Raw genomic sequence first — 21556 nt, forward strand, 5'->3', positions numbered from 1 at the left:
AAAGTTATCTATGAGGTCAGAATCAACTTCTTCCACAACCCTATTGATGTTGATATTTTGACTACTTCTCACGAGTCATGAATGTTCTTAATGGTATCTAGAATGGTGAATCTTTTACAGAAGGTTTTCAATTTACTTTGTGCAGATTCATCAGATGATCACTATCTATGGTAGCTATAGCCTTAAGATATATATTTCTTTAAATGTTAAGACTTTCAAGTCTAAATGATTCCTTGATCCAGGGCGGTGGGATAGATGTTGTATTTGTAGGCATGAAAATAACATTAGCTTCTTTGTACATCTCCATTAGAGATCTTGGGTGACCTGGTGCATGGTCAATGAATAGTTACATTTTGAAATAAATCTTTTTTTTTCTAAGCAAGTAGGTCTCAACAGTGAGCTTAAGATATTCAGTAAACCACGCTGTAAACAGATGTGCTATTATCTAGGGTTTGTTCCATTTATAGAGCACAGACAGAGTAGATTTAACATGATTCTCAAGGGCCCTAGGATTTTTAGAGTGGTAAATGAGAAGCGGCTTCAACTTATAGTCACCAGCTATATAGCCCCAACAAGAGAATCAGTCAGTGCTGTGAAGCTTTGAAGCCAGGCATTGATTTTTCTCTGGCTATGAAAGTCCTATACAGCATCTTCTTCCAGTAGAAGACTGTTTCGTTTATATTGAAAATCTTTGAGTGTAGCCAGCCACTTTCATGAATTATACCTTAGCTGGATCTTCTGGATAAACTGCTGCACCTTCTACATCAGCACTTGTTCCTCACCTTTTTTTTTTTTTTTTTCTTTGAGAGAGAGAGAGAGAATGAGAATCTTAAGCAGGCTCCATGCCCAGTGCATGAGCCTGACTTGGGGCTTGATCTCACGACCCTGAGTTCATGACCTGAGCTGAAATCAAGAGTCAGATGCTTAACTGACTGAACCACCCAGGCAACTCCTCATCTTGCATTTGGATATTATGGAGACAGCTTCTTTCCTTAAACCTTGAGAACCAACCCCTGCTAGTTTCAAACTTTTCTTCTGCAGCTTCCTCCCCTTTCTTGGCCTTCACAGAATTGAAGAGAGTTAGGGCCTTGCTCTGGATTAGGTTTTGGCTTAAGGGAATGTTGTGGCTGGTCTGATCTTCTATCCAGACCACTCAAACTTTCTCCATATTCACATAAGGCTATTTTGCTTTCTCCTTTTTTTATATGAACATCTTTTAAAATTTTTTATTTAAATTCATCAACATATATTGTATATATTGTATTATTGGTTTCAGAGGTAGAGGTCAGTGATTCATCAGTCTTATATAATACCCAGTGCTCATTACATCATATGCCCTCCTTCATACCCCCTCCCCTCTAGTGACTTAGTTTTCTATGATGAAGCTTCTTATGGTTTTTTTCCCTCTCTGAATACGTCTTGTTTTATTTTTTCCTCTTTCCCTATGAACCTCTTTCTTAAATTCCACATGAGTGAGATCATATGATAGATTGACTTATTTCACTTAGCATAATATCCTCTAGTTCCAACCACGTTGCAAATCGCAAGATGTCATTTTTTGATGGCTGAGTAGTAGTCCATTGTATATATCTATGTCTATATATGTTATCTGTGTCTGTATCTATATCTATATACATATATGCTACATCTTCTTTGTCCATTTATATGTTGATGGACATCTGGCTCTTTCCATAGTTTGGCTATTGTGGACATTGCTGCTATAAACATTGGGATGATGCAGGTGTCCCTTCAAATCACTACATTTGTATCTTTGGGGTAAATACCCAGTAGTGCAATTGATGGGTCATAAAGTAGCTCTATTTTCAACTTTTTGAGGAACCTTCATACTGTTTTCCAGGGTGGCTGTACCAGTTTGCATTCTTACCAACAGTTTAAGGGGATATCTCATTGTGGTGTTTTTTTTTTTTCTTCATTGTGGTTTTGATTTGTATTTCCGTGATGCCAAGTGACGAGCATGTTTTCATGTGTCTGTTGGCCATTTGTATGTCTTCTTTGGAGATACATCTGTTCATGTCTTCAGCCCATTTCTTGATTGGATTATTTGCTCTTTGGGTGTTGAGTTTGATAAGTTCTTTATAGATTTTGGATACTAGCCCTTTATCTGATATATCACTTGCAAAAATACCTTCTCGCATTCTGTAAGTTGCCTTTTGGTTTTATTGACTGTTTTCTTTACTGTGCCATTTATAGGGCACAGGCAGAGTAGATTTAACATAATTCTTAAGGGCCCTAGGACTTTTGGAGTGGTAAATGAGAACTGGCTTCAACTTAAAGTCACCAACTACATAGCCCCTAACAAGAGAATCAGTCGGTGCTGTGAAGCTGAAGCCAGGCATGGTATTTGCTGTGGGCTTTTCATATATTCCCTCTATCCCTACACCATGAAGAGTTTTAATCAACAAAGGATGCTGTACTTTGGCAAATGTTTTTTCTGCATGTATTGAGAGGATCATATGGTTCTTGTTCTTTCTTTTATTAATGTAGTATATCTCATTGATTGCTTTGTGGATGTTGAGCCACTCTTGCAGCCCAGGAATAAATCCCACATGGTTATGGTGAATAATTCTTTTAATGTACTCTTGGATCCTATTAGCTAGTATCTTGGTGAGAATTTTGGCATCCATGTTCATCAGGGATTTTGGTCTGTAATTCTCCCTTTTGGTGGGGTCTTTGTCTGGTTTTGGGATCAAGGTAATGCTGGCCTCATAGAAAGAGTTTGGAAGTTTTCCTTCCATTTCTTTTTTTTTAAGATTTTATTTGTTCATGAGAGAGAGAGAGAGAGAGAGAGAGAGAGAGAGAGAGAGAAAGGTAGAGACACAGGCAGAGGAAGAAGCAGGCTCCATGTAGGGAGCCTGACATGGGAATTGATCCTGGGACTCCAGGATCATGCCCTGGGCCAAAGGCAGACACTCAACTGGTGAGCCACCCAGGCGTCTTGCATTTCTATTTTTTGAAACAACTTCAGAAGAATAGGCATTAATTCTTCTTTAAATGTTTGGTAGAATTCCCCTGGGAAGCCATCTGACTCTGGACTCGTTTGTTGGGAGATTTTTGATTACTGCTTCAATTTCCTTGCTGGTTATAGGTCTGCTCAGGTTTTCTTTTTCTTCCTGTTCCAGTTTTGATAGCTTATATATCTCTAGGAATGCAACCATTTCTTCCAGATTGTCTAATTTGTTGGTATATAGTTGCTCATAATATGTTCTTATAATTGTTTGTATTTCTTCGGTGTTGGTTGTGATCTCTTTCATTCATAATTTTATTTATTTGGGTCCTTTATCTTTTCTTTTTGATAAGTCTGGCCAGGGGTTTGTCAATCTTAGCAATTCTTTTAAAGAATCAGCTTGGGCAGCCCAGGTGGCTCAGCAGTTTAGCGCCGCCTTCAGCCCAGGGTGTGATCCTGGAGACCTGGAATCGAGTCCCATGTCGGGCTCCCTGCATGGAGCCTGCTTCTCCCTCTACCTGTGTCTCTGCCTCTCTCTCTGTGTCTCTCATGAATAAATAAATAAAATCTTAAGAAAAATAAAAATATAAGTATTGTAGGGGGGTCTGGCTGGTTTAGTTGGTAGAGCATGATCTCTTGATCTTGGGATTATAAATGGAGCCCAACATTGGGTGAAGAGATTACTTAAAAATAAAATCTTAAAAAAATATGTATTGAAAGCAGTTATAATAAAAGAGAAAAAAAAAGAAAAGAACTGTGAGAGGAAATCCTGTGGGCAGAGCTTCAGGTGATGTACCTGGTCATTTACTCTGTGTGGAAAGAGAAGTAGCCCAAGATTGGAATATATACAAGTTTCATGGGTTGTGGTGAATGTTTTGGTCAGGGGCCTAAGAAAGATAGTATATTGGGAACTAAGAAGTCTGGGGTAGAGGCATGTGAATGGCATAAGGTAAAATACAGTGTGAAAATCTTTGTATCAAATGGTAATGCCCATCAGAAAGCATCCACCATAGAAGAAACATTAAAGAACCAGGTAGCAGAAAGACTTGGGCAAATGTCGGTTAGCTTCTGTCATCAGCCACCCTAATGCTAGCACAGTACATTCATGAAGGAGTAGCCATGATGGGAGGGATAGAGGCTGTGCATGGGCTCCCACTGACCAAGGCTGATCTAGGTATTGATGCTTCCAAGAGTCCCATAAGCTACCAACAGAGCTCACTACTGAGCCACTGATATGGCACCATTCTTCAAGGAGACCTCTGTGGCAGGTTGACTATATTAGGCCCCCTCCATCCTGGAGGGACCACAGATTTGTTCTAATAGAAACAGACATGTATTCTAGGTATGGATTTGCCTTTCTTATCCACAGGGCCTCCAGCAACATCAATATCTAAGGGCTTATAGAATGTTTGATCCACAAACATGATTGCATCAAACCTAGGGATCCACTTTACAGCAAAGAAGTTAGCAGTGGCACATGATTATGGGACCCACTGGTTCTATCACATATCACATCTCCTAGATGCCACCAACATAATAGAATGATAATCTGTTGAAGGTACAACCAAGATACCAGCTTTGATATAATAAACTGAGGCTGGGATGCCAACTTCCGGGATGCAGTATACATGCTAACTCAATAAACTTTATATTGTGCTGGGTCCGTAATATGTAGATTACATGGTTCCAGGAAACAATATGTGGAAATAGGATAGGACATACTTAACATCAAACCCACTTGGGGAATTTGTGCTTCCTATCCCTGTAACTCTGTGTTTTGCAGATTTTGATGTTATAGTTCCTTATGGGAAACTTCTTTACCAGGGGACATAATAAGAATCCTACTGAACTTTAAGCTATGGCTGTCATCATTCAGGTACCTTCTGATTCTGCACAGGTGTTGATCCTAAGAACACCCCCTGGTAAATGTCCTCTGTAAGTTGGCTTCTCATAGAACCCAACTTCTGGGAATTATCTTTTTAGCATTTTACTTTTAGTGGCAGTTGTTAAGTTATACCCTGATCTTTCCATTACTAAATCTGTGATTGTTTAACAGGAACTTTGTGAGTTTTTATGTTCAGTAGGGTGTTACTGTAATGAGACCTATTTTTTGGCTCCTATAACTAGTATAGCAGAGGGGAAAAAAGGCATGTTTTAGAAAATACACATACTGCTTTGAGTTTTCTATTTAAGTGTTATGTTTTACACATTAAAAAAAAAGATTTATTTATTCATGAGAGACACAGAGAGAGACGCAGAGACAAAGGCAGAGGGAGAAGAAGGCTCCCTGCAGGGAGCCTGATATGGGACTTGATCCCAGGACCCCAGGGTCATGACCTGAGCCAAAGGCAGATGCTCAACCATTGAGTCACCCAGGTACTCCCTGTTTTACACATTTGAAGAAAGAATATAGTTTAATTTTTTTTGTAGTTTCAAGTTTTTATTTAAATTCCAGTTAGTTAACATCCCATGTAATATTGGCTGCAGGTATAGAATTTAGTGATTCATCACTTATATACAACACCCAGTGCTCATAACAAGTGCCCTCCTTCATACCCATCACCCATTTAACCCATCCCTAGCTTGATTTTTATTTTAAAAATGACTCTTTCATGAAGAAAGATCTTATACTTGCCACAAAGGGAATGTAGACTATTTCTATCTTTGGAGAGAGAATTAGATCACATGAAAAAGTATGAGCTTTAGAATTGCAAAGTCCTGGCTCAAATATCAATTTCACTCTTGATTAGCTTTGTAGCTCAAGGCAAGTTACTTAATTTTGCTAAGCTTGTCCAGGGAGGGCAATGTAGTGAAGGGGTTAATTGTGTGGACTCTGAGGACAGATTACCTGGATTCAAAACCCTGTCACTTACCAACTAGGTAAGCTTAGATGAATTACTTAGCCTCTTCATACCTAGTTTCCTCTTTAAAATGAAGATAATGATAGTGCCTCCCTTACAGGTTTATTGAGAAGGTTAAATAAATTAATGCATGTAAAGTGCTCAGAACAATGTTATTGAGTAAGTGATCAATAAGCCTAGGTTATTATCATTATCTATACTATAGGGTAACAATATTTGCCCGTAGGGTTGTGGTAAAGATCAAATGAGGCATTAGCTCAGTGCCTGGCACATAGTAAGCCCCTAAAACAATTATAATCACGAAAACATGTGTTACAGATATTTCATAAGATTAAAGATCTCATCTATGTGCCAGGTAATGTGCTAGGTCCTGGGATACAGGGGGAAACAAAGACACAAGATAGCCTTTGTCCTTGAGCTTAGAGTCTAACAGAGATTGAATGAGAATGAATGTGTTAGTCTTGCCTGGCACAAACGAAGGTAGGTAGGTGGAAGTAAAAATTCTCAGGCACGTAAGAAAAATAGGACCCATGCAGGTTTTTTCTAATTCTCACTCTTTTACCTTTTGGATTCTATCTGTCAATAATTTATCATAATTATGGGGCTTTTTGAAGGGAGAGGAGTTAGGGTTTCTTCTAATTTGTATTTTTGACTAATTAATTCATGGTCACTTTTTCTCATATTATATAATCGACAAAACCTACAAAGGATCAAGGGAACAGGAATAAATAAATAGTTGACTACTCACAATGGAGGCACCTGGGTGGCTCAGTTCATTAAACATCTGACTCTTGATTTTGGCTTAGGTCATGATCTCAGGGTCATGAGACTGAGCACCTCATCGGGCTCTGTGCTCAGTGTGGAGTCTGCTTGAATTCTCTACCTTCCTCCCCTCTCCCTAAATAAATAAATAAATAAATAAATAAATAAATAAAATCTTAAAAAAAGAGTACTTACAATGTAGGGGGGAAGCACATAAATAGCTATAATACATTTTACATTATATTTTTTCAAATCTATAATAATTACAAACAAAAAGATACAAAAGAGAATGATTGATTTTGCAAAAAGTTTTTTGTCTCCATTCCCTCAGCATGTAGTCTGTTTTAGCATTTGAGTCACTGTTTAAAATATTAATACAATTGATCTTTCACAACTCTATTTGTCTTCTTAGGTTAATACTAACCCAGAGTTTCTCAGCTTTAGCATTATTGACATTTTGGACAGGATGCTTCTTTGTTGTAGGGGGCTGTCCTGTGCTTGCAAGATTTTTTTTTTTTTGTGCTTGCAAGATGTTTAGCAGCATTTCTGATCTCAGTAGTGCTCCTACAGACCTGACAATCAAAAAATGTCTTCAGATATTGACTAATGCCCATTTAGGGAGAAATACTCCTCCTTGAGAACCACTGCACTAAACCAATGATTATTTTTGGACTTAAGTCTTATCAATTATATTTCCAGCTTATAATGGTATAGTATGATTATTTATCATTGGTCCATAGAAACTTGGAACTTTACTATCACAATAATGAAGCTAGTTGGTATGTGATTTGTTACAGAGGAAATTATCTCAGTGATTTATGCACAAATCTATATCTTAAATGTTTATATGTTGATCACTGGATGTTTTATTTCTTTATCTTCACAAGGACAAAATGCCAATAAAATGACCCTTTCAGAGAATAAGAAAGAGCTCTTGGGGATTAAAAATAAAATAGTATCTTTTAGTTAACTATTGCTGTTAATAAATTACCTCAAAACTTATTGGTTTAAAACAATAAACTTTAATTATTTCACAGTTTTTATGGATCAGATCTGGGAATGGATTACCTAGATAGTTCTGGTCTAGACTCCTGGGTGGGGGATGTCTTCTCATAAGATTGCAGTTAGGATGTTAGCTTTGGTAGCAGTCATCTGAAGACCTCACTGGGATGGGAAGATCATCTTTCCAGGATAGTTCACTCACATAGCTGGAAAGTTAGTGCTAGGTGTTCACGGGAGGCCTCCATCTCTCACTATGTGGACCTCTCTATTGGGTTACATGATATGGCTGCTGACTTTTCTTAGAGTGAATGATCCAGGAGAGAGCAAAACAAAAGCAGCCTTGCAAGTCACACACTACCACTTCCCCCTTTTTGTGTTGGGCATACAGATCAACCTTGAAGAATTTGAGAAGGGACTACACAGATGTATGGCTCTTTGGAGGCCATCTTAGAAGCTGGCTACCATAAAACAGCAATAAAAAAATTATAAGTGTTGGAACATAAAATTGGGGAAAATCACCTAGAAAAGAGAACACGACGACAACGACCACCACCACCAAAAACCACCAGATAGGAGGAAAATAGGAAAGAAAAAATATGAAAATGAAACAATCACTCCATTAAGCCCAATATACGATTAATAGAAGATCCAGGAAAAGAGGACAGAACAGAGATGAGAGGAAATCATCAAAGAAATTTAGCAAGGTTGCAAGATACAAGTCAATATAGAAAACCATACACACGCATAAACACACACACGCATTAAAGAATTAGAAAATGAAAATTTAAAATTCCACTTAAAATAGTATCAAAATATAAATGCTTAAGGCTAAATTTAACAAAAGATGTGTAAGACTTCTACACTGGAAACTAAAAAATATGGCTGAGAGAAATTAGAGAAGACTCAAATAGAGAAATTAACCATGCTTATGGACTGGAAAGCTCAGTATTGTTAAGATGTCAATTTCCACCAAACTGAGCTATCAATCTCAATAACAATCATAGCAGGCTTTTTTTTTTTTTTAAAGAGGTGGATTAATAATTCAAACATTTATGAGGAAATACAAAGAACTTAACCAAAGCATTCTAGAAAAGAACTAAGTTGTAGTAATTATACTTCCTTACTTCAAGGCTTACTATAAAGCTATAGTAATCCAGACAATGTAGTATTGCATAAACGTAGATAGATCAATGAAACAGAATAAAAACTTGAGAAATAGATTCATAATTATATATTCAACAGATTTTATTCTAAGTTGAGAAAAATATATTTTTTTTTGTATTTTAATCATTTATTCATGAGAGAGACACAGAGAGAGGCAGAGACACAGGCAGAGGGAGAAGCAGGCTCCACGCAGGGAGCCCAGTATGGGACTCAATCCCGGGATCCTGGGATCACACCCTGAGCCAAAGCCAGACGCCCAACCGCTGAGCCACCCAGATGTCCTGAGAAAAACTATTTTTATTCTCAGTATACTTTAGACTTCTTTTTTCATTTTTTGAAAATTTTACACTGTCACAGTTATTAATAGGACTTTTTAGTCTTCATGAATTTCAATAAGTGCTTATTTTTCTTTTAAGTGGTTCCTGGTAGGTAGATAAAAACTTAGATTATCTTTTCCCTTAATAATTTTTTTAAAGATTTTATTCATTTATTCATGAGAGAGAGAGAGAGAGAGAGAGAGAGAGAGAGGCAGAGACATAGGCTCCATGCAGGGAGCCTGACGTAGGACTCGATCCCAGGTCTCTAGGATCAGGCCCTGGGTCGAAGGCGGTGCTAAACCGCTGAGCCACACCGGCTGCCCCCCCACTCCCCCAATACTTTTTTACCTAAATCTAGTACTTTTGTTTATGAAAGTCAATGCTTATAAGTTAGTCACATTTTTCCCATCTTTTTTTCCCCCCCAAAGGGCAAATTTAGTGATGTCACAGTCCTTGCCTGTCAAAACACTACTTCTTAGCATCTAACTTTAACATTCTGATTTGCCAAATAGGTAGATGGGTAAATAGATAAATAACTTGCTTGACAGTTCTGTTGCTCCTTGCATTTATTACAGTAGCACAGTTACTGGGTTTTGATCAGTAGGACAAGTCATTAGTATAAATTGGCCTCTGGTGTGACCTTCTTTTCCAGCTTCATTTATTTATTTATTTATTTATTTATTTATTTATTTATTTATTTATTTATTTATTTGCCAGCTCTTATTTATACTTGGCTTCTCCAGTATTTCTTTGCTGCTGCTACTTTTCTTTCATTGATTCTCTTTGATGTGTTGATATTCAGGCCTCCAGACAAGAGTAGGTGGGAACCAGAATAGCAGTCAAGATAACAGGCAAATCTAAGGTTTTTTAAAAAAGATTTTATTTATTTATTCATGAGAGACACAGAGAGAGAGAGAGAGAGAGGCAGAGACATAGGCAGAGGGAGAAGCAGGTTCCACCCAGGGAGCCCAACGTGGGACTCAATCCCAGGACCCCAGGATCACGCCCTGGGCCAAAGGCAGATGCTAAACCACTGAGCCACCCTGGCGTTCCCAAATCTAAGTTAAAAAAAAAAAATCACCTTCCTCTTTTATTAATAACGTGTTATTTCATGAAGATCTGCATTATCTCTTAATAGTTTTCTTATCACAACTCAATGACAATATTAGTACAGTTACAAATATACTAATACCTGATATGGCTTTAAAATAGCTTTTAGAAATTTAGAAATCACTGGACCCCATCCAGGTTCTGTCTGATTTTTTTTTTAAAGACTTTATTTATCCATGAGAGACAGAGAGAGAGAGAGGCAGAGACACAGGCAGAGGGAGAAGCAGGCTCCATGCAGGGAGCCCGACGTGGGACTTGATCCCGGGACTCCAGGATCACACCCTGAGCCAAAGGCAGACGCTTAACCGCTGAGCCACACAGGCATCTCCTCTATCTGACTTATTAAATATGCTTTGACTAGTGTCTTATTTACTACTGTCAAGTGGGTAGGCTAGAAGTTAAAAAGAACTGGAGTCAGGACATCAGCTGTTTTACAGTAAACAGTTGTATAGTCTTTTAATCCTAATAAAAGAGTTGGATTAGTTGATCTCCAAGTAGTCCAACAGCTATAATTAAAAATTAAGTTAAAATATTTATTGTGGGCTTACTGGGTTTTTGGTAATGCAGTTGGCCACAGGTATGGGATGAAGTTGTAGCTTTTGGTACTTTCCCTAAGTCTAGTGGGGAAGAGATACTATTCTAAGGCAATAAACAGAGTCCTCCGTTGGAATGGAGATGCAAGATAGTTCTCCTCAAGGTTGTGAATGGACACAGGCTAAATCAGGAAATACTGCTTTAAAATTCCGACCCTAAAAAAAAAATAAAAAAAATAAAATTCTGACCCTACAATCATCCTTGGATCTAGAGAGGAGAGCAACATCTTTAGATCTCCTTATTATAGTCAACTGTTCTCTAACTGCTCTTCATCCTGTATTACTGTTCCTGTCATTCCTAGGCTTCAATTATGCTGTCTTTCCATTCCTGAAAAGAACAAACTTTTTTCCTAGCTCAGGACCTTAGCATTCACTGTTCTGCCTGGGATGGACCCCTCCTTTCAGATTTCAGTTAAAATGTCACTTTCCCATCACCCTATCTAAAAATAGCTCTTTTCCAGTCATGTCACCATGTTTATTTCTTTTTATTTCACCATGTTTCTTCTAATTGAAAATATTATATTTAATTACTTGTTTATTGACGATTTCCTAAACTAGGATATAAGAATCTTGGGGACAAGAACAACCTCCTCCTCCTCCTTCCTCCTCTTCTTCTTTTCTAATTATCTCCATTGCCTAAAACAACACCTGCCATTTAGTGAGCACTCAATAAGTATATGTTTAATAAACAAACATTTGGATCCTTGTCTGGATCCCAGAATCCAAATATCTATCTCCAGGAAATACTCTCAGTTTAGTTATTTGATAGAGGAATATATATAAATGTATGATCTAGAAGGAGAAAACCTAACACATTCCTTCTCCTTAAGTTTATCTTTGCTGTCTTAGATTAAAAGTTTCATTTATTTTTGTTTCATTTATCTATATTTAACACTGATTTGAGCATCAACAATAACAGAAATGAACTTTAAAACAAATATAAAAAGGGACGCCTGAGTGGCTCACTAGTTGAGTGTCTGCCTTTGGCTCAGGGCATGATCCAGGGATCTGGGATTGAGTCCCACATTGGACTCCTTCCAGGAAGCCTGCTTCTCCCTCTGCCTGTGTCTCTGCCTCTCTCTCTCTGTGAGTCTCTCATGAATAAATAAAATCTTAAAAAAATATATAAAAATGTTGTCTCACTCCATTCAATAGGAATTTTATATGCAAAGGAACACATTTAACCAGTATAGGGCCAACCCACAAGTCATGATTTTTACAGAAATTTCTGCTTTATAAATTTGGTCTAGGATTTTTATAGCTAAGTTGATGAAGGATATTGGCATGCAGTATTCTTTCCTGTAATGTCCTTGTTAGATTTTGATATCAGAGTTATGCTGGCCTCAGAAAAGGAGTTGGCAAGTGTTCTCTCCTCATATATTCTCTTAAAAAGTTTGTGTAAACAGCTTGGTATTATTTCCTCCTTACATTTTGGTAGAACTCATCAGTGAATTCTATAGCCTAGAGGAGTTTTGGAGTGGGAAGATTTCTGTTCAATAAAATTTTCTGTTCAATTTCATTGAAATAAGACTGTTCAGATTTTGTATTTCCTTTTTTTTCAATATTTTATTTATTCATTTGACAGAGAGAGCAAGAGAGAGTGAGAGAGAGCACAAGCATGGGGACTGGCAGGCAGGGGGGAGAGGGAGAAGCAGACTCCCCGTGGAGCAGGGAGCCTGATACGGGGCTCGATACCACCACCCCAGGATCATGACCTGAGCTGAAGGCAGATGCCCAACTGCCTGAGCCACCCAGGAGCCCCTCTGTATTTCTTCTTATGCTCATTTCAAAAAGTTTTTTTTTTTTAAGATCCCTTTATTTATTTATTTGAGAGAGAGAGAGAGAGACAGAGAGAGAGAGAAGGCACACAAGTGGAGGGAGGGGCAGAGTGAATCTTCAAGCAGTCTCCCCGTGGAGCATGGAGCCCAACGTGGGGATTGATTCCATAACCCATGAGATCACGACCTGAGCAGAAGCCAAGAGCCGGATGCTTAACTGACTGAGTTACCCAGGTGCCCCTCAAAAAGCTGTTTTAATGGAAAGTGTCCATTTCCCCTAAGTTGTCAAACTTATTGGCATAAAAGTTGTTCATATATTTCCCTATTATCCTTTTGATGTCTGTAGGATTTGAAGTGATGTCTTCTTTTTCATTCCTAATACTGTTAATTTACCTTTTCTCTTATTTTCTTGATTAGTATTGCCAGAGGCTTATCCACTTTATTAATCTTTTTTTAAAAAATTTTTATTTATTCATGAGAGACAGAGAGAGAGAGAGGCAGAGACATAGGCAGGGGGAGAAGCAGGCTCCCTGCCAGGAGCCTGATGTGGGACTCGATCCCAGGACCCTGGGATCACAACCTGACGCTCAACCACTGAGCCACAGGTGCCTTATTACTCTTTTCAAAGAACCAACTATTGGCTCTTTCCCTAAGCAGCCTGGGGTGACCTCTGAAAATGGCTCACTATTTGGTTAACCCAGAAAACCCTACAAAATCATGTAAATCAAGAGGTTCAAATCTTCGTGTTCACTTTAAGAACACAGATGAAACTGCCCAGGCCATCAAGGGTATGCATATCTGAAAATCCACCAACCATCTGAAAGATGTCACTTTGCAGAAGCAGTGTGTGCCATTCCATCGCTACATGATGGAGTTGGTAGGTGTGTCCAGGCCAAACAGTGGGGCTGGACACAGGGTCAGTGGCCCAAGACGAGTATAGAATTTTTATTGCACATGCTTAAAAATGCAGACAGTAATTCTGAACTTAAAGGTTTAGATGTAGATTCTCTAGTCACTAAGCACATCCAGGTGAACAAAGCCCCTAGGATATGGTGTAGAATTTACAGGGCTCATGGCTGGATTAACCCATACATGAGCTCTTCCTGCCACATCATCTGATCCTTACTGAAAAAGAGCAGATTGTTCATAAACCAGAAGGGGAGGTTGCACTGACGAAAAAGATATCCTAGAAGAAACTAAAGAAACAAAAACTTATGGTCTGGGAGTAAATTCTGTGTAGAATATATGCAATCCCCCCAAAAAAAACCCCAACTACTGGATTCCCTGATCTTCTCTATTGCTTGCCTATTTCCATTCCATTGACTTTTTAAAAAGATTTTATTTATTTATTTGAGAGAGAGTGAGAGTGACAGAGATTTCAGAGGGAAGGGAGAAGCAGACTCACCCCTGAGCAGGGAGCCCAATGCAGGGCTTGATCCCAGGACCCTGAGATCATGACCTGGGCCAAAGGCAGACACCCAACTGATGAGCCACCCAGGTGCCCCTAGTCCATTGACTCTTCTGTTCTTCCTACTCTCAGAGTTTATTTTTTATTGTAGTAAAGAGCACATACAATTTACCACCTTAACCATTTTTAAGTGTACACTTCAGTAGTGGTTAATTATATTCACATTGTTTGTGAAACAGATCTCCATCTGGCAAATCTGAAACTCTATATCCATTAAATAGTAACTCCCCTTTCCGGCTTCCCCCAGCTTCTGGTAACCACCATTCTATTTTCTGTGTCTATGAATTTGGCTTAGATACCTCATATAAGTGGAATCATATGGTATTTGTCTTTTTTGCGACTGGCCCATTTCACTTAGCACAGTGTTTATGTTGCAGCGTGTGACAAGATTTCCTTCCTTTTTAAGATGGATGAATATTCCATTTTCCTGTCCATGGACATTTGGGTTGCTTCTACCTCTTGGGTATTATGAGTGAACATGAATGTTTACATGTGCTATGAATGTGAATATGCAAATATTTCTGAGACCTTACTTTCAATTCTTTTGGATATATATACCCAGAAGTGAGACTGCTGGGTCATGACATTCCCTATTCTCAATTTTTTGAAGAGCCTTCAGGCTGTTTTCCATAGGGGGCTCACCATTTTTGCAATCCCACCAACAGTGCACAAAGGTTCCAATTTCTCCATATCCTCACCCATACTTGCTATTTTTGTTTTTGTTAATAGTAATCATCCTAATAGGTGTGAGATGCTACCTTGTGGTTTGATTTGCATTTATCTGAAAGGTATATTTTTATATGCTTACCGGGCATTTGTATTATCATCTTTGGAGAAATGTTTGTTCAAGTCCTTTGCCTATTGTTTAACTGGGTTATTATTTTTTTTTGAGTTGTAGTCATTGTTCATACATTTTATTTATTTATTTATTTTAAATTTTTATTTATTTATGATAGTCACAGAGAGAGAGAGAGAGGCAGAGACGTAGGCAGAGGGAGAAGCAGGCTCCATGCACCGGGAGCCCGACGTAGGATTCGATCCCGGGTCTCCAGGATCGCGCCCTGGGCCAAAGGCAGGCGCTAAACCGCTGCGCCACCCAGGGATCCCCTTCATACATTTTAGATGTTAAGGGCATGTTAAGTTGTAGGGCTAACTTAAAAATTCTGGATATCTTATCAGATATATGATTTACAAATATTTTCTCTCATTCCATAGGTTTCTCTTCCACTCTGTTGTGTCCTTTGATGCACAAAAGTTTTTAAGTTTGATACCATTCCATTTTTCTATCTTTGCTTTTGTCACCTGTCCTATGTGCCATTTTTGTTGCTTTTGGTGTCGTATTCAAGAAATCATTGTCAAGTCCAAAGAAGATTTTTCTCCTACAAGTTTTACAGTTTTAGGTCTTAAACCCATTTTGAGTAAATTTTTGTATATAGTGTAAGATAAAGATCCAACTTCATTCTTTTGCAAGTGGATATCCAGTTTTCCCAACACCATTTGTTGAAGAGACTGTCGTTTCCCCACTGATTTGTCATGGCACTTACCCATGTGAGGGCTTTAAATTTTTTTTTTTTAATTTTAAAGAAGTTTTAAGTTCACAGCAAAGTTGAATATCCCCTGCTTCCCTGCACATGCTAGTATCATTTTATTTCCTGATGTGAACTTATACTGCCGAGTTTAAAGCTCTTCTTTTCAAATATATGCATTTAAAGCTACAGATCTCCCTGTAATCACTACTTCAGCTCTATGCCATAAGTTATATGTTGTATTATAATTTTGTTAGTTCAAACTATTTTTAAATTTCCACTGATGTCTTGACACAGAGGTTTTGAATTATGTTGCTTAGTTACCACATATTTGTGCATTTTCTATTTTTTTTTGTTATCTCTAGGTGAACTCTACTGTAGACACCATGCTCTAATTTTAACCCTTTTAAAATTTTTATTTTTTTAAGATGCTTAATTTATTTATAAGAGATACAGAGGGAGGGGCAGACACATAGGCAGGGAGAGAAGCAGACTCCCTCCGGGGAGCCCGATGTGGGACTCATCCCCACTGAGCCACCCAGTCGTTCGGCTTTTTAAAATTTTATACTTGCTTAATGGCCCTGACTCACAAACCTAATTTTGTTTTGCTACGATGGTGAGTTCAGATGATCATTTTTTTTTTTTTTTCTGCTTTGGTCAGTATACACTGTGGTGGTTCCACACTGCTTTTAAAGAACGATAAAATAAAAAAAAAAATAATAAAAAAGAAAAAATAAAAATAAATACCCCCCCCCCCCCCTGAAAACTGCATCCCATTTACCTGGAGGGCTCCAGGCTTACACCACGGGGCCGGAGTACAGGCTGGCTGCACCACCTGCCGTCGGAAGCCGCGCCCCGCCCCCCGCCCCTCCCCTTCGCAGGCCTGCAGCGCTCAGGTGGCTGGGGTGGCGCGCTATCCGCGTACCTTACAAAGCAGCGGATGTAGCACCCTCACATTTTCCCCACTGCGCGGCTCTTCAGAGGCTATAAAGCTAGCAAGTTCTCAAAACCCAGCAGCTCTCAGCGGGAGAGGGAGCTGGGTAGGGTTCCAGAAAGATGGAAGCAGAATGGCTCATCCCTGCATTTAAGGCAGCACGTACCTTGCGAGGCCGAAGGAAGCAGCGCCTCGGGTAACCGCGCGCCTTCGCCCGGACGGCCCGCCCGGGGAGAGCGCCTCCGGGACAAACGCTCCCTCCCCCGGCCTCTCCCAGTTACTCCAACTTGCACTGGGCGGGGCAAAGAAGCCCGCCGGGGAACCGCCCCCCACGTGACGGAAGAGAGGGCGGGGCGAGCCCGGGGAGCCTGCGTCGGCGCAGGCCCCTCCCACCTGACGGCGCCGCGGCGGCCCCGCCTCCTCGGCCGCGGGGTGGAGCGCGAGGCCCCGCCCCCAAGCCGCGTCTCCTCGAGGGCCAGGCTGGCCGGTGGGGCGGGGCAAGCGGCCGGGAGGGGCCTGGAGCCGGCGGAGGCAAGGAAGGGAAGGGAAGGGAGGGGTCACGTGCGGCCAGCGGCTCGGGGTCACGTGACGGGCGCCGGGGAGGAGGGAATCTGGACTGGGAGTTCTCCTGAGGGAAGCGGAGTGAAGTGGTGGGGACGCGGCGGCGGCGGCGGCGCTGACAATGGTGAGTGCGCGGCGGCCCGCGCGCTCGCCTGCAGCCCTGGCCCCAGAGCGGGCGGCGGGCCGGCCAACGGCGGGCTCGGTGTCGCGGGTGCGGCGGGGCGCCGGCTTAGGCCTGGCTGGCCGCCGCGGGGTCGGGGAAGGGCGGGCGGGCGGCGCCGCCTGTTCCCGGTCTCGCCGAGGCCCGAGCACCTGCGGGCGGCGGCGCGCTCTCCGGGCATGTCGGAGCCTCTCCCCGCCTTCCTCGAGCGGCTGTGGGGGCCCTGGCTGGGCCCTCGGACCCCGCCTGTGCGGGGGCGCAGCGCCGCCTCCCCTTCCAAGGTAGCCCGCCCCCCGCTCCTTCCGGACGGCCCCGCTTCCCTTCAGGTGGAGCGGCCCGGGGGCCCCCAGTTCCGGGCTGCGGGGACGGCCTGGGGCACGCCTCTCCGGCGTGTCACGAGATTGATAAAACTCCGGGTTTTCGCCTTGTTTGTTTGTTTGTTTTTTTTCTCTCTCTCTCTCGTGACATTTCTGCGATATCTTTGACCCCAGTTCAGCCTTGAGGTTGACACTTGTAGAACGGGAGCGGAAAAGGAAAAGGACATTGAAGTGGGGACGTCTTCAAACGAAAAGACACTGGTTTTGTGCCCGCTGCTTTAAGGTTTGGCTCTCCTTTCCTTCCCCAAGCCATTTTCTAGAAACTTACCGCTTTGGGATGTTGAAATGGCCTAGGGAAGAGAGAAGGGAGGGACGTCCGAGTACTCCAGCCAGTCAGTGGGGCACGTTGCGCTCAGCTCTGCGTGTTGGCCGGCTGCTCTAGGTTGGATCTCGTGCGGCTCACTCCATGGTTTTGATTTAGCGAGCATACGTTGGGCGCCTACTGTGTGCTCCTGCGACTGTCAGCCTCCCCAGAGCTCGCCAGTTCAGTAAACTGCTTGAGACTTTTGGCTGAAGATGAAGCTAGGTTTATTTAAAAAAAAAAGCTGTTTTGAGTAAATACATTTTAAACTCAGAAGGCGTGTTGATTTGATTAAAAATCAGAAAAGTAAAGTCAGGCATATCCATTCTTAAACTTGGGGCCTCTTTTTTTTCATGCAGCAAATAATTACTTAGACGTATTCAAGGGCCACTAGCAAAACTGAAGCAGCCCTTGCTGTCTTGCAGCTTACAATCTAGAGGGAGGTAAACATCTCTTTGTGTAATTATTTAACGTGGAAATTAACAGCTGTGCTAAACCTAACCAGGAGGTATTGAGAGACCTTCCCTAGCCAGGGAGTTAGGGAAGTCTTCTTTAATTGAATATGATTTGCCAAGAAGACTCAAAAGGCCTTCCCATCTTTTGTTTATTTTAAAAATTACTGCTTTTAATGAGTTTTTGTATTAGTTTAAGAGCACTTTAGTTACTCATCAAACCAAATTGTAAAGCTTAACAATGCTGAAATGGGCATAAATGTAACCTATGCGTGGAAATCTGCTGTTTCATTGCTTGTGTAAATTTTGAGAGCCTCCTCTTCCACTCACCTTGAGTTGCATTTCTTTACATCCACTGGAAGTAGTGAAATTTCTTGAGTGTGAGCTAGAAAGTTTGTGGACTTTTAACATAGCCACGTGTAATTTTGCTGGATGGTAATGCTCAATACAGGATTACGAATTATATGAAAAATCTTAAATTAACCCAGAGGTGGTGCCGGGGTTATGCCACAAGTAGAAAACTGTAAAAACAATGCTGTCATCTTTTAATAGTCATAGATATTTGCAGCTTAGTTACTTAAAGTCTACCTGAGTTTTGACTTCTGTATTATTGTCTAATGATGCTCCTGAAAATCTCTCATTCTATATGCTCCCGTGAAGATGTCTTTGCCAGAACTGGGTAGTCTTTCGCTTTAAAGTGTCTCTCTTGTAATTTCAGCAGAAGTTTGTGCTAATGTATCCTAACCTTTACAATTTTCATTCCTTTCCGCCTCCTACTAGTCTTTTCTATTCTGTCAATTATGTATTTTGTTTCCTCTTTACATATCACGAGAATTATAATTTGTGAGGAAGTAAAAGATTTTAATTTTATGACTTTTTGTTTGAAATGACAGAAGCACATCTTGCAATAAAAACTTAAAAAGCAGCACTTTGGGTAGAGAAATCTTTTTCTTTCAACTCCTTTTAGAAGGAAAACAAAAAAAGACAAACTTTTTTCTCAGATATTTTTCGGTCATTTGCTTATTAAATGTAAGACATGAACAGTTTTCTGTGGCTTTTGGTAAGACTTGTTCATTTTTGATGTATCCTCGTGTGAAAAACTGGATGTTAACCTGGTGCTAAATTCTAATGGTGGTGTTAACTTAACCTTGTTAAAGTATTGTGGCTTATTAGTCAATGTATCATGTGTGTGCCATAACTAGACTTTTTAAAATAGCTTCTGATCTCTCCCCATCTTAGTGTTTTGATTGTGTTGAAAAGTAAGCCTATTTTTAAATTTTTAATTATGAAATGCTTCGTGCATACAGAAAGTAATAGAAGATAGCACATAGCTTTCACATTTTTTAACGTCTAGTAATTTTTCATTTTTACTGATGGTGTCAAAATAAGACTGTTCAATTATTGTGTTATTAATTGTGAAGTTTTATAAGACTTGAGTCTCTTTTACATCACTTTATTTATTTATTTAAAAAAGATTTTATTCATGAGAGACTAAGAGAGAGAGAGAGGCAGAGGTAGGCTCCATGCAGGGAGCCTGATGCGGAACTCGATCCCGGGTCCCCAGGATCATGCCCTGGGCCAAAGGCAGACGCTCAACCACTGAGCCACCTGGGCTGCCTGGCATCACTTTATTTAGTGGCAATTTTGGTTTTGTTATTTTTGATTACTTGATCTTTTTTTTTTCATTTTTTAAAAAGATTTTATTTATTCATGAGACACAGCGAGAGAGAGGCAGAGACACAGGCAGAGGGAGAAGCAGGCTCCATGCAGGGAGCCTGAGTGGGACTCGATTCCGGGACTCCACGATCACGTCCTGGGCCCGAGGCAGGCACTAAACCTCTGAGCTACCCAGGGATCCCCTACTTGATCTTTTAATATCAGCTTTCAAATCCTAAGTTCAGCTCTGTGTGTTAAGTATCCATAAGTGGAAAAAGTTATCATAATATTTTCTTTTATCCATGGAACAATTTTTATAGTTTTCAAATCTCATTTCTCCCAGAAGCAGCTCTGGGATGTATTAAGGGGGAGTGAGAAAATTAAATTTTGTTTTCCTGCTTCTATTTTATATCTTAAATGAGGCTCTTGTCTTCTACCCTTTTATAATTGCTCTTCCCACAGCAACTTCCCCCCCACCCTGACTGGCTCTGTAGTTTGTACATGGTTGATAATCAGTAAATATCAGCAGCCTGATTTTGAGCTGTACATTCTCATATCTGTAACCTTTAGGAAAAAATAGACCTTTTTGTGCAAGCTTTGAGTTTAAAACTTGAGAAAGTATGAAAGCTAACTGGGTACAGTAAATGTGACCATCATTGATTTTTTTTTTTTCCACTAGAAGTTCAGGATAATTTTCTGATTAAAATTAAATTTTCTGGTTAAAATTGACTTTGTTATTTGTTATGTTGCCAGGAAAGATTAAAACATATCGAAAGGGGAAAAATGCTCTTTGTGTCTCTGTAGTATGTCAGAAGTACGAATCTGGCATTTCTTTGAGTTGATTCTTGAAATTATAATCTTTCTGTTAATATAGGATTAATGACAACAACAACAAAAAAAAGCTCAGAATTTAGGAAAACGCTGTCTTTGATGGCAGTATCACTGTGTAGACCTACAGAGTTTTAAGAGGATCATTAGCTTGCTTGATGTTACGAGGCTTGATGCAAGCTCCTTGCTCTAGACTTAGCTACTGCACCAAAGCTAATTTTCTGGGGGAGGTCTAGTCTTTTCAGATATTTCTGATTTAACTCATTTCTTTTGTGTATCCTTTTTTTTTTTTTTTTTTTAGGACAGTATGTGTTTTTTTCAAAATCAATTTAACTTTCAAAAGTTATTTGAGTGCTACTACATACCACATACTATCCCTAGCTATTATGTCTTCAGTGATGAACAAAAGATGTATCTATCCTCATGGGGTTTATAGTTGAGTCAGGAATTCAGGTATTTAATAAGTACACGTCTATAGCAATTGGTGAAGTAATACAACTACATGGTGTTGTGAAGCCTAAATTTGTGAATTTGTGAAGCCTAAATACAACTACATGGTGTTGTGAAGCCTAAATTGAGTAAGTACACGTCTATAGCAATTGGTGAAGTAATACAACTACATGGTGTTGTGAAGCCTAAATTTGGAGACACTAGTTTCAATTTAGGAAGGTACAGAAGGCCTCTTTATGGAAATGAGTCAGGCTGAGTCTCAGAGGATGAATTAGTTAGGTTAAGGATACT

At 40.1% G+C, this 21556-nt stretch overlaps 1 protein-coding gene and 1 long non-coding RNA gene across 4 annotated transcripts in view; one reads left to right on the forward strand and one right to left on the reverse strand.

Annotated features, from left to right (window-relative positions):
* The window catches only part of LOC140598620 (uncharacterized), a 56608-nt gene extending 39867 nt beyond the window's left edge, over positions 1–16741 (reverse strand). The window contains exon 1 of the long non-coding RNA XR_012001104.1: positions 16647–16741. This is a non-coding gene — a long non-coding RNA (uncharacterized lncRNA). The remainder of the gene's footprint in view (positions 1–16646) is intronic.
* Positions 16742–16957: 216 nt separating this feature from the next.
* Positions 16958–21556, forward strand: part of VPS26A (VPS26 retromer complex component A) — a 31410-nt gene continuing 26811 nt past the window's right edge. The window contains exon 1 of one of the 3 annotated variants that reach the window (XM_026003759.2): positions 16958–17165. In XM_026003759.2, coding sequence (XP_025859544.1) covers positions 17163–17165 — 3 coding nt within the window. In that variant the 5' untranslated portion in view covers positions 16958–17162. Of the gene's footprint in view, positions 17166–17509; positions 17802–21556 lie in introns of those variants that run through there. The other 2 variants (XM_072756211.1, XM_072756210.1) reach the window with 2 other exon arrangements.

This window comes from Vulpes vulpes, chromosome 4 (genome assembly GCF_048418805.1).
Source record: "Vulpes vulpes isolate BD-2025 chromosome 4, VulVul3, whole genome shotgun sequence".
Classification (NCBI taxonomy): domain Eukaryota; kingdom Metazoa; phylum Chordata; class Mammalia; order Carnivora; family Canidae; genus Vulpes; species Vulpes vulpes.